The sequence below is a fragment of the Myxocyprinus asiaticus genome, chromosome 2, assembly GCF_019703515.2.
Source record: "Myxocyprinus asiaticus isolate MX2 ecotype Aquarium Trade chromosome 2, UBuf_Myxa_2, whole genome shotgun sequence".
NCBI lineage: Eukaryota > Metazoa > Chordata > Actinopteri > Cypriniformes > Catostomidae > Myxocyprinus > Myxocyprinus asiaticus.
Genome location: NC_059345.1, coordinates 17093048 through 17107357, shown reverse-complemented (window position 1 = coordinate 17107357; position 14310 = coordinate 17093048). Strand labels below are relative to the sequence as shown.

The 14310-nt window shown below is 36.6% G+C and overlaps 1 protein-coding gene across 1 annotated transcript in view; it reads left to right on the top strand.

The window, feature by feature from the left end:
• The first annotated feature begins 105 nt into the window (after window positions 1–105).
• Window positions 106–14310, top strand: part of LOC127413389 (elongator complex protein 4-like) — a 91002-nt gene continuing 76797 nt past the window's right edge. Inside the window, exons 1-4 of the mRNA XM_051650526.1 lie at window positions 106–276; window positions 643–678; window positions 7065–7186; window positions 11422–11553. Coding sequence (XP_051506486.1) covers window positions 108–276; window positions 643–678; window positions 7065–7186; window positions 11422–11553 — 459 coding nt within the window. The 5' untranslated portion in view covers window positions 106–107. The remainder of the gene's footprint in view (window positions 277–642; window positions 679–7064; window positions 7187–11421; window positions 11554–14310) is intronic.

Here is a 14310-nt window from a genome sequence, read left to right as displayed (position 1 = left end):
TCCGCTGCTGAGCAAGTCTCTTTCTGATTGGCTCAGAGAAACCAATTCAATCGCTGATTGGCTATCGTGCATTGCGTCACCGCTCCGACTGTCAACACAGGAAAAACATGGCGGCTCCCGAGAAAGGCATGGCCAGACTTACCGGTGTAAGCAATACTACTAGTTTTCAGAAAAAATCCCGCAGCAAATTAGTTTCTATCCCAGGAACCAGACCGTCTGTACAAAACGGGCAGCTCATAGTTTCCACCGGTGTCACCTCGCTTGACTACGTCATTGGTTAGTGAAATTAACTGGGTTGAAGCTCACTGTAAAGTGAATACGAACCGTATCGTTCATAATAACATCGCCTTGAACTTTACTCTGTAAACATTAACAATAAATTTAGCCTTTTGGAACTCTCCCATCCCTTCAAATGTCAGCGTATTTGTCACTTATTTAAGAGTATCTCACGGCATGTATTTGTAAACAAATAGGAGAATAGATTAAGCTGTTGTGTAAATTCCATGTGATATTTATATTATATGTCATAGCATGTAATCGATGTGAAGGTATGACCATAAAAATGTAAGAAATAATAATTGTATTTAGTCAAGGCAGGATTCTTATACTGACTGTACTGTACATTTTATCACTTTTTCATAGGTGGTGGCCTGGCAGTTGGAACCCTGCTACTTGTAGGTAAGCAATAAATGTCTTTATTCTGCCATGTTATTAGATGGTTCAAGACAATGATGGACTTTGCAGACAATTGATTGATTAGACTATTATTTTTATTTTAAAAGATAAAGAATGGTTAAATATATTGATATATGCTGAGTTTAGACTAATAGGGTCAATGTCAGCATGGGTAATAAAAGCTAGTAACTGTAAAGCTGGAGGTAAATAATGCATTGTTCTATTAGTAGTAAAAATAGATTTATTCTTTAGGCAAATGCAGTACAGATGCAGATAAAATATGTAATTATTCATTGTATTTGTATGGCAGGGAAGAAAGAGAATTTTTGTGTTAAGCCTAGCTGTGCATTTTTGAGATAACAGTAATTTTTTGGGTGAATGGTATTGGTTCTGATTTTTGACAAACTCAGGATTCAGGGGACAATTAAAAAAAAATTGCTAGTACTTTCTGTTAACTATTACTCGCACTGCATGCTTATTTAATAAAATATGGACATAATTTTAATAAATGGGCCACTTTTCTATAAAAAAAAAAAAAGTAAATGTAATCATACTTTGTACTCTTGTATATGACCGCAATAACTTCTAATTAATTACAGCTAATTCACCATTGCTCATTATTTTCAAAACATAGGCCTATTCATGAGGATCTCATATCTTTGCCTTTTATTTTCTTTCTATTCTTTTATCCTGCTTTCACTCCATTCGAAGTGGATTGGTCATGGTCCACTAGGGCCCTATGAAATCTGTTTTATTTTTTTCCAGTTTCCATTTAATTTTTACCAAAATTCCGTGTTATCGGTTTTATTTTCTCAGAATTCCAGGTTTTAAAATGTTTATTACATTTTATCATTAAAAAGCTGTCTCAAACTAATGAATCAAATGAATTCATTGAATTTTAATCAAATGAAACTTTTCAACATACCATTGCATTATTTTTTATATAATTTACATTGCATATATTTTTGGTCAAATACAGTGCTGCATAGTAGAGCATCAGAGTATTAATGAAAGCAGTGATAAAACTCTTGTTTGAGATATTGCTTAAATGTAATTGTTATTGTTATATTATTATTATCATTATTATTAGTACTACTACTTCATTGAATATTACATTTTATTATACAGAAGTAAGATACTGTATTTCTGTCCCATTTTTCAATAATTAAATGGAGCTTTTATTTTAGCAGATGTTTTTGGAGGCTTTACTTCTCACCTCCAGTAAAGCAGTTCACTATATGGGCTAATGTGCTTATTAAACTGCTAAAGGCTATGATTTGATTATATAAATATATAGTCTGCATGTGCTGCACACTTCACAGTGAATAAATTGTCATTAATGCACACACAGAGTGCATGTGATGTTAATGATGCGGTTATGACTGGATTCCACAATTCTGTCCGTGTTTTCCGCAATGTGGATTTATCAAAAATGTATCAAATGCTGTCTATCTCACTTACCATAAATCTCACACAATAGACCCATATAAAAATAACAATGCTGTCTGTGAAAGTAGATCTTTATACATTCTGCAGTGGATGGAAATTATCTGTTTAAAGGGTGGAATATAGCTGTCTGAATTATATTAATTGTTGTCTCTTTTTATTTTTTCAAATTTCAGGTATTTGTAGCCTATGTTCCTTTCAGGTGTTTTTAACTTTAAAGGTTAGCATCAATTTTTTTTGTGTAGTTTTTCTGTTAAGTTTAAAAAAAAGAGCAGGTTTTTTTATTTTTATTTCAGTAAATACAGCAGTAATTAAAATGATAATATGAGTAGCTGTGGCCCCGGATGTTGTGCTTTTAAATCAGATTTGTACTACCAGTGCTATTGTGAATCAGTGGGACTCAGACGGCAAACATATGGAGCCAGGTGGTTGACCCACATTTTCCCCGCAGATCTGACTCACTCTGTGCACACACAGATTCCTACTGTCTTACACACACGTTAAAATACAACTTAAATTCTTTCACAAAAAAGAGCATTCATTTGTGCTGAAAGACGCCCTCTCTCCGTATTAAAAAAGATAGGAAGTCTGTAGAGGCACCTCCTCTAGATGCTCTTGAGTGACTGATATGTGCCAAAGTCTTGTTGTCTCAAAAGCAGAGATATGCACCCCTAACACATCACATCCCACCCCAAACACCCCCGCTAGGCTAATAGCACCCGCAAGTTTCATTTGTAAGGCGCCATAGAAACAGCACCACAATAGGCCCCATCTCGAGTAGGCCCATCTGGATGTCTTTTTTCAGGTCCACTGAAAGCCACAAATGCCTGCTGACCTAGAAACACATCAATAAGGGAGAGGGGAGTTCTTCCAGTGACAAATTGGAGAGCCGAGGAATGTTTTTTATTTTTTTCATTTGCTTGGTATGGATTATGAGAGGCATCCAGGTTTGTAGGCAAAACCAGGAAGTGGATGGATGTCCCACATTCTCTCCTGCTGTTGGAAGAATCTTTGAGAGATCACAAAGATGCTTTAGACCTGCGTGGGTCTGAGGGTGTTTGTTGGAAATAATGGAAAGTTGAAACTCTCAGAAACTGTGTGTGATAGGGAGGAAGAGGCAAACTGTCAGTGTTTCTGAGTGGGCCATTAACATGTGTCATTGGAGAACACTATGACAGGAAGTCAGAGTAATGGGCAGAGCTAAGTGATGTTAAGTGTCCAATTACAATAAAAAATTACAAGCTAATTTCACTGTCAAAAACTTTGCCAAGACCATGTGTTGTAAACTTTTTTTCATTTACATGGACATTAAATTAACAGTTAAATATACAGTAGAATAAATTGAACAGATTTTTATGCTCATTGAAAAATAAAGATTTGGCAAAATGTACTTATTAACCCCAAAAGTTTATTTGAAAAAAAAAAAAAAAGACTTTTGACCGATGAGGTTTCCATCAGGGAATTTTTTCTTTTTCAATAAAATTTAGCCACTTTAATAATATATGGTCATCTTTTTTTTTATTTTTTTTTTTTTTTTGCGTTTGTTACATTTTGTCCTGTAACCAACTTGGGTTTGGAAGTGGACACTTAACAAAAGCTTCTCTACAAAATTTGTCTATGCCATAAATTAACCATTAATTGTACAAAATGAGAAACTCCGGGCTCTGTCTGGGCTTAAACAGCTCGCTGTGCAGCTGGATCCTGGACTTCCTGTCAAGCAGACGCCAGTTGGTTAGAATAGGCAGCAACATCTCCTCATCTCTGACCCTCAACACTGGAGCCCCACAGGGCTGTGTTCTCAGCTCACTCTTGTATTCCTTGTACACACATGACTGTGTGGCAACACATAGCTCCAATGCCATCATAAAGTTTGCTGATGACACGACGGTGGTAGGTCTGATCACTGACAATGATGAAACAGCCTACAGAGAGGAGGTGCACACTCTGACACACTGGTGTCAGGAGCACAACCTCTCCCTCAACGTCAGTAAGACAAAGGAGCTTGTGGTGGACTTCAGAAGAAAAGACAGAGAACACAGTCCCATCACCATCAATGGAGCACCAGTGGAGAGAGTCAGCAGCTTCAAGTTCCTGGGTGTCCACATCACTGAGGAACTCACATGGTCCATCCACACTGAAGTCGTTGTGAAGAAGGCTCATCAGTGCCTCTTCTTCCTGAGACGGCTGAGGAAGTTTGGAATGAACCGCCACATCCTCACACGGTTCTACACCTGCACTGTAGAGAGCATCCTGACTGGCTGCATCTCCACCTGGTACGGCAATAGCACATCCCACAACCGCAAAGCACTGCAAAGGGTGGTGCAAACTGCCAGACACATCATCGGAGGTGAGCTTCCCTCCCTCCAGGACATATATACCAGGCGGTGTGTGAAAAAAGCTCGGAGGATCATCAGAGACTCCAGCCACCCAAGCCATGGGCTGCTCTCACTGCTACCATCAGGCAGGCGGTATCGCAGCATCAGGACCCACACCAGCCGACTCCATGATAGCTTCTTCCCCCAAGCAATCAGACTTCTGAACTCTTGATCTCCCACGATCAAATACATCAGCACTGCACTTTATTACTCTTACTCTTATATCTCACACCAGACTGTCATAAATTATATTATATTATATTATATTCTCTCTTAACAACTTACTATCAACCGACAGCCTGAATGTCAATACAGTACAATACAACCTACTGTACATTCTATATATACTATATAAAAAAAATTTTTTTTATTGAATAATGTGTATCTATATTGTGTGTACTGTATACTGTACAGTGTATGTTATTATTTGTATATTGTGTTGTGTGTAATTATGTGTATATTAGACTTTAAATTGTGTTGTGTTAATTTGATGTTATTGTAAATTAGTATATGTCTCATCACTGTCACGACTGCTATGTTGGAACTGCACCCAACATAGAATTTCACAAACCATTGCACTTGTGTATATGGCTATGTGACAATAAAAGTGATTTGATTTTGATTTGATTTGAAAAAGATGTTAGAATATCTTCTGTTTTTTAAGCTTCATAGCTATGTTGAATTGCTATTAAAGTATCAAAAAATATCAAACTACTGTACCAATTACTATTGCAGAATTTAGCAAATTTTGATCCATGACGGCAAATGAGATGAGGGTAATCAGAGTTTGGGACTGTACATTTTAAATGTGAAAATCTGCTAAAAGTGATGAGTACACTAGTACATAGATGACCTCAAAGCTAATAAACACAGACTAAAAGTCACAAAACTCTAATTTTGATTTCATGCTGTGTTTTCTAACACCTTGGCTACATTTCATTAATGCATATGTCCACACTGTTCCCTTTTTGTTTGCTCTGTAAATAGAGAGTAACAGTCAGTCTTTGTCCTTTCCCTCGATTCTCCTCAGTGATGACATGGAGACACAGGAGTGATTATCGCCTCTTTATGTTATATGGTCGGGTTGTTTTTGTTTGTAACTTTTTTTGCCTTTTTAATTATAGAGACAGTAGAGAAGAGGCAGGAAATTATGGGTTAGTTAGTATGCTTACATGCACAGTTACACTCACTGAGCAATTTATTGTTGTCCTAATAAAGTGCTCGACATGGTCTTCTTCTGTTGTAGCACATCCGCCTCGATGTTCGACATGTTGTGCATTCTGAGATGATATTCCGCTCACTACAATTGTACAGAGCGGTTATCTGAGTTACCGTAGCCTTTCTGTAAGCTCGAACCAGTCTGGCCATTCTCTGATGACCTCTCTCATCAACAAGGCATTTCCATCTGCAGAACTGCTGCTCACTGAATGTTTTTTGTTTTTGACACCATTCTGAGATAACTCTAGAGACTGTTGTGCGTGAAAGTCCCAGGAGATCAGCAGTTACAGAAATACTCAAACCAGCCCGTCTAGCACCAACAATCACGCCACGGTCGAAATCACTGAGATCACATTTTATCCCATTCTGATGGTTGATGTGAACATTAACCGAAGCTCCTGACCCATATCTGCATGATTTTATGCATTGCACTGCTGCCACATGATTTGCTGATTAAATAATCCCATTTATATGTAGGTGTAGAGGTGTTTCTAATAAAGTGTTCAGTGAGTTTATATTCAAGCTACAGCAGGTTTTTGCATATTCAAGCTACAGTCTTTATTCGTCTGTCCAAGTATACATGACACAATGCGTAATCTAATATTTGAAGGAAGGACGTCAGCTGAGGAAGTGTTAAATACATGCCATGTGTCACCTCTGTCTTTTGGAGCATGTACACAATGCTGAGGCCAATTGTGGTCCCATTACATGTTGGACGAAGCTGAACTACAATCGCATTATCTGGGTATGTTAGTCCGACTTTGCAAAACTCAGACTGGTACAGTTTCCGTCGGACTAAAGTGTTTATATTACATTTTAAGAAAGACAAATTATGGGTTTAGTGCAACTGAAATCGAACTTTTAAAGTGCATGTAAACGTACTGAGTGAGAGAGATAGGGTTACTGGGATTGGGACAAAATGCCGACCGGACTCAAACCCAATGAGGACCACAGCTCAAAATGTCTGAAGTATGCGCTAACCAATAGGCCACAGATCTGACAAATCGGTCATTATGATCTCCCCAGATAAAGAGCAGCCAGCACTCCTATCATTCTCTCTGATGGTGGACTGATCATTAACTCCATTATGATCCCGCTTCAGACGTACTGGCCTCCCGACTGAGACAAACAATGTGCCATTTATGACAGGCAAGAGGCTAGAGTGTATGCCATCACTAGAAACCAGAATAAACCATTTTTATCTCACTTCAGAAGAGGTTAGACAGGATTTACAGTATCTGATCTGATCATGGCATTCTTCTGACATATCACACATCAGGAGGCTTGAATGTTCTGTGATGTAATATGGTTTGAGTTGATATGTTCACCCTTGATGCTCGTTGTTTACAGAGGAGGACCGCTATGACAGCTACTCCCGTATGTTGCTCAAGTACTTCCTGGCAGAGGGAGTTGTGTGTGGACATGAACTCTTCCTGGCATCTGCCCGACATCACCCTGATGAGATCATGCAGGTAAGAACAAAACCAAAATCAAATCAGGTGTTCACACTTGGCCTGTTTGACACTTTTGCATTTGTCTACTCTAAGTGCATCAAGATCCATTTTTTACATTTGAATTCTCTTGTACAACTAATACCTGGCCCTCAGAATGATAAACCTAGATATATTTGATTCCTATGGGTCTTTATCAGTAAAATATTATCTTCAGTTTACAAGGGAACAGATAGGTGTTACAGGTGAAGACAATGCCTGAATTGTATTATCCTGATTCAAGATGGCTACCTCAAAGTCTTATTTATTTATTTGCCACTTTGAAACTGCTGCCTTTCTATGCTGCATCCTTATTTTATTGGCTATAGATTAAATTACCATTACGTCACACTACAGGTGGCCATGCTTCTGGGTTCTTTTGAGCAGCATATTTCAATGGTGTATACAGTTTACTGATTTAATGATGTAGGTTCGTTCTGAACTATAAACAAAACAAGTTTTAACTTGGTTCAAAAGACCTGTGTGGTTATGTCAGACATGTAACAGGTTGATAAATGCACATGCTCAAACACTTAAAGGAATATTCCAGGTTCAATGTAAATTAAGCTCAATCGACAGCATTTGTGGCCAGTTTAAAAATTTGAGATTTCTGGCAAACTTGCTGCAAATTGTCCACTCATTATTTTCACATCGCTCTTCGGCTCTATTTTCGTGAGTATGCAATGACTGCGTGCTATGTCTTATCCAATTTTTGTGAGAGTGCTAATAAGTGCAGGGCAAAGCGAAAGTGGGTGTGGGTGGGAGTGTTTGCGCTACTGTGGGTTTAGGCACGCATACTGTGGGTGTATTGTTTGTAAGTGAAGTGGCGCAAAGCGCAGTTTGCTATTTTCCTAAGAAATATGTCATTGCACTAAGACGTTTCAATACCACATCTTAACTCAAGCGCAAAGTCTAAATTCAGTTCCTGCATTTGCAGTTTGGAGATTTCACCAGCAGGTGGTAATAAAGTTCATGTCCAAAAATTGAAAGTACAGAATATCAAATTATGTCCCTTCAGTAGCTTTTGAAGCCATATGTTGAAACAAAAAATTATGAGATTTTTGTTGAACTTCCTAGAAGTCATGGTTTATTTTTTCAATTATTATTATTATTATTGTTATGTTTATATCTGTTATTATTCTTGTATATTTACAATGGTATTTATGATTTCATTTTGACTAGTAATTTCCCACCTGTCATAAAGTGATTTTTAAGTCACTGAAAAAGGGGCCGGTGGAAGAAGTTGAAGAGAGTAAAATGTTTGGATTTGGTATTATTTGTCTGACCACTTCGTTATTTTGATGATATTTTCATTTTGTTTGAAATGTAATTTGAATTTAGAATGTTTTTTGTGTGTGTGTGTGTGTGTGTGTGTGTGTGTGTGTGTGTGTGTGTGTGTTTCAGTACATTATTTTTATTTATTTTAATCAAAATTGACCGGTAGAAGTGAAGTGCATTCCGATTCAATCACAATCAATACTAGCCATGATTTGTGTGTAAGTAGATGAAAATGATTAATAATACTTACATTCTCTACAATTTAACGGAGCGTACATTCATATGAACCATGCGTAGAAAAGGAGCATGTCCCATTTAACAAGGGCGCAGTTAATGCGCAAAATAATGTAAATCCATATATCTATTCTTCTAATTCATTGCATATAGTCCATTTACACTACCAACTTCTTATGAATGTGCTGTCTTTGTTTATATTGCTGGTGCTGGACAGGGAGTGGACTGTATAGGATGGAGACGTGCCAGAGAAGAACCTTCCTTGACCGATTAGTGCCTTGTGTGCATGATTTCGCCAAACTCACCTGTGCCTAGACTTAGCGCTTGCTTACATGAAAATACCAAAAACCCTACAGCGCAATGCGCTCACATTGACTTATCATTAAATTAACCGGAAGTATCAGTGATTTTTAACATCTTGTCTTGACTTGAATTGTTTGATTGGACTGCCAAGACTTTTAATCACAAGATATCTTGTGTACAAAAGCAACTAAACATACTACAGAATAAAATAAAAAATGCACATAATAAGGTAGTCTGTCAACACTGTAGCATATTACTGTTTGAATGTGTTACGTAATGTGTTTAAAAAAATGCTAGGCAGTATTTAGTGTATACTGTGAAGTATGCAATAAATTAAATGCGCTAGTATTCCATTATGAGCATAGTCAGTGTTTTCTCTCTCTGTCTCTCTGTTCCCTATGACTGATACATGAATGTTTGTGTGAGAGAGCTCAGGGAGTCACCTGTGAGTGTTAAGGAGTCTCACCTTAATGACAGTGGACAGCAGTTCCTCTCTCTGGCCCCTGATTGGCCCCCAGTCAACACAAGCTTAATGATGGCCTGTTATTGACCTTCAAACTGCTCCTGCAATGAGCTGTTACTTGTGAAACATTCTCCTATTTTTGTTATTGTTTAATCTGTATGCAAATTGAGTGAGGTGACCACACCTTCATTTTGTAATTTCTTGGCACTAACGACTTCAGGATCAACTCTGTTGTTTAAAAAAACAGCTTCTGAAGTGCTAATGTGTTTAATTATTTAGCCTTGTTAATCCAGGTCACTGCACAAATGCATTTCCCCTTTTCACAGGTGAGCTCTTGCCAAGAAAGTGTCTCAATCTAGATTTAATTTATTAGCATCTAGATAAAATTTAAAAGCAGCAGCACACACACAAATTGATCAGGTAATTCTGTATTGCGACGTTCTGTTATTAACTGTTTAATTATTTTTAAATTACAAACAAATCAGACTTTTAAAATATGTTATTAAAATGTACTGTTCCCATTTTTAATGCTTCTTTAAAGCTTGAAAAATGAACTTTATGTAAAAAGATGTCTCGCAATATTCCGAGTGCATTTGTGGACTGTAAAATTCTGTAAAAAAGGAATAGTTCACTTAAAAATTATAATTCTCTCATCATTTACTCACCCTCATGCTGTCTCTAACTCATATGACTTTTTGTCTCCTGCAGAACACAAACAAAGATATTAAAGATATGAAGGATGTATGATATGTTTTTGTCCATACAAAACAAGTCAGTAGGGTCAAAACCTTTCAAGCTCCAAAAAAGGACATAAAGGCAGCTTAAAAGTAATCCATACCATTTGAGTGGTTTAATCCATGTCTTCTAAAGCGACAGGATTGCTTTGGGTGAGAAACAGACAAAAATGTAATTCCCTATTATAGTCAATTAAAGGGATAGTTCACCCAAAAAATCATTTACTCACCCTCATGCCATCCCATATATATTTGACTTTCATCTGCAGAACACAAACAAAGATTTTTAGGAGAATATCTCAGCTCTGTAGGTCCATACAATGCAAGTGAATGGTGGCCAGAACTTTGAAGGTCCAAAAATCATAAAGGTAATCAATACAACTCCAGTGGTTATATCCATATCTTCAAAAGTGATAGGATAGGTGTGGGTGAGAAAAAGATCAATATTTAAGTTCTTTATTTACTATTAATTATCCTCCCTGCCCACTAGGTGGCGATATGCACAAAGAATGTGAATCGGCAAAAACAAAAGAAGAATGTGAAATTGAAAGTGGAGATTTAAAGTAAAAAGGACTTAAATATTGATATGTTTCTCACCCATACCTATCAAATTACTTCTGAATATATCGATTTAACCACTGGAGTCTTGTGGATTATTTTTTATCCTGCCTTTAAATGCTTTTAGGAGCTTCAAAGTTCAGGCAACCATTCACTTGCATTGTGAGGACCTACAGAGCTGAGATATTCTTCTAAAACTCATTGTTTGTGTTCAGCAGAAGAAAGAAATTCATACAAGTTTGAGACAGCATGAGAGTGAGTAAATGATGAGAGAATTATCAGTTTTGGTTGAACGATCTCTTTATCTTAATTTATCTTCTTTATTATGCACACCAAAATCTTTATTTATCTTCCATTTAATCAAATACATTTTTGTAAATTAATAAAAGCGATGCATAAGTGAATTTATTAAGTATAGTTTTGTACACAAAGTTGCACTGGGAGCAAAAAAGTAATAATTTATTGACATCATTTTTGCTTAGATTTTTTTTCCATCTGTTTAAAATATATGCAAGTTACTATTTGCAAATTATTACCATTAATAAGGTCTTTATCAAACTATGTAGGACTGGAATACTTTAATACTTTTTGCCAAATAGCACTAACAGCATTTTAGCAATTTGTTGTTTGTTTACCTTGCAATGTAGGAACTCCCTTCATTGATTGTGGATGATGTTGCCAATCTGAAAACCAATGAGGGTCAGCCTCAGCCATGTAAACCAGAAAATCCAGACACAATGAAAATCGCCTGGCGCTACCAAAACCAGCCCAGAGTTCAGGTAAAAGACAATCTTTAGGGCAGTCAGTCCTTTTGATTCAACGAAACACACTGAAGAATCAACCCTTCATACACATTTAAATGTATTAGAATCTGTCAAAGATGGTCATTGCTGAAATGCTTTAAAAGCTTTATCAAATTATAGTTCCCTTTATATATTTTATTTCTGCATTTTGATTTAGATAAAGCACAAACAATTTCATCAAAATAAATTCAAGCATTACTTACAATAGAGATTTATATATTTGCTCTGATATATTTGATTTTAGTCAAATCATGAAGAAATGCACCATGAAACTTGACATATGAATAAATTATTTTCGTACAATTTGGATTATATATATATATATATAAAAAAAAAAAAGCACAAATGTAATGTTTTATCTACTGCCTCTGCCACAGCTCCATCAAAAACATTTGTGTCGGAAGTACATTGGGCATCTGTATTTGGTTGATTTTTGAAAATAGGTCAATAATTGCATTTTGGATAAAAGATGAACGCACAATACACTGGGTTATGTTAGTGTCTGTGTTACACATATTACATGTTGCTAAGATTAAAGGAATATTTCAGGTTCAACACAAGTAAAGCTCAATTAACAGCATTTGTGGAATAATGCTGATTACCACAAACTCATTTTGACTCGTTCCTCCTTTTCTTTAAAATAAGCAAAAATCTGGATTACAATGGAAGTGAATGGGGCCAATCCATAAATGTTACAATACTCAATGTTTCAAAAGTATAGCCACAAAGCGTAAACAATATGCATGTTAAAATTATTTTAGTGTAATAAAATCACTTACTAACTTTTTCTGTGTAAAGTTATATCCAATTTTACAACTTAAACTCTAAAAAAACAAATGTAAAAATGACAATTTAAACAACTTTACAGCTCAAATAATACACAAATTTTAACAGAATAATTCATGTAAGTGCTTTTATAAAATCATAAGCTTCGCATTTCTGCCTTTTAACCCTCTAAAAATTGGCCCCCATTCAATTCCATTGTAAATGCCTCACTTTTACCCAGATTTTTGCTTTTTTTTTTTTTTTAAAAGAAAAGGAGGGACAAGTCAAAAATAAAGTTTTGTGGTAATCAACATTATGCCACTAATGCTGTCGATAGAGCTTAACTTGTATTGAACTTGGAATATTCCTTTAATTACCATGCAAGTAATAATAATTACACAGTAAGTACATATAGTTCATTAGTATTTCTCAGTAATTAGACAGTTTGTAAATACATAGTACCATTAACACTGTAAAACAAGTGTGACCTTATGGGGTAAATTCCAGTTTTAAAAACAGTATTTGTAATTTTTGTTGTTTCACTGTCATTTTACACCCCTAACTATCATATTTAATAAATAACGAATTTGTAAGCAGTTACCGATAAACATTTTGATATGACTTATTCATTATTTGCCCTTTAAAACTGTTTCCCCCATCTGTCCCCCACAGTTCTCTCCAAGGCGTTGTGTTATAAAGGCTAAGAAAGTGTGTTTGTGTGTGGGGGAAGGGGGTAGTTTTCAGTAATAAATATATCAGTTCCTTTCCACCCAGCAACGTGAATGGGCTTTCGCTGCTCTCATTCACAGTTTAGGTGGATTACTCACGCTTAGCTGGTTATAGGTGGACTTAAACCCAGAGGAGACAGGAGGACATGGAGGTTCTATTCAAGCTCAAGCCCATTACAATGAAACAGCACCCTCCAGTACCCCCAAATCCCCTCAGAGCCCTCGCTGTGGTGTCCGCGCGCCCCTCTTTCTTCCGCTTTCAGAAAAGATCCCTCCCGCCTGCCTGTAATCCAGATTGCTATGGAGATTAGGGGGGACACGGCACCCCAAAAGATTTCACACTTTCCCTCGTTTTTGGACGACTTTCAATCTCTCTCTTCTCTCGCTTCTTCCGTTCTCTTCTTTTTTCTCTACTCAGTCTATTTTGTGTATTTAGTATTTTCGTATTTCTTTTCCTCACCCTTCCTCTTTTTTTGACCACCTCTTCCTATTTACTCAGCAAAGCCAAAATGTTCTCATTTGGTGCTAGGTGAGTGTTCATTTTTGAATCTGAGATGTAAGTATTTGCTCTAACAATGATTCAATTGCGAAATTGGAATCTGGTCACAGTGTGGTTCGATTTCACAATTTTGGTGCGAATTTGGTAGAATTACATATAGTAAAAGAAATGAACTTATTAATATAGTAATTAGAATTGATTATTAGTCATTATAATTGATTATTATACATTGAATTTTCATTGTCAGATCAATGAATTGAGGCATTCTACACCCCTTTTACTGTCTTCCCTTATTTCTTTTACTTTCCTGTCCTTTTTTTCTATCACCCTTTCTTCCTCCTTGTATCAGAGGGGATACTTACCCTCCTTAACCTTTTTCATACCTCTGTCTTCCTCACAAAGCACTAGCAAATCTAGTAAGGGATTTGCATCCTAAATATAGAGCGTCCCCCTCTATTCTTTTCCTCAATGGAGACACCAGATCAAAGTTCAGACAGTGAAGACCCATCCCGTAACGTTAAAGGGGTCGCCAGAACCTGCCCACTAAACGATGAGGAGATCCAAGCTGTTAGTATCAGAATGAGGTGCTGAAACACAGAAGAATCGCTGATCCAGATCAGGAGAAGATTAGGGGCTCACCTCACAGTGGTGCCCCCTGCTCATTAGAAACTCTGGAGGAAAATCCAGACCCCCTCACAACTCCAGGAAAACATCTGCCCATGTGCAAGTGTGTTTTTCTAA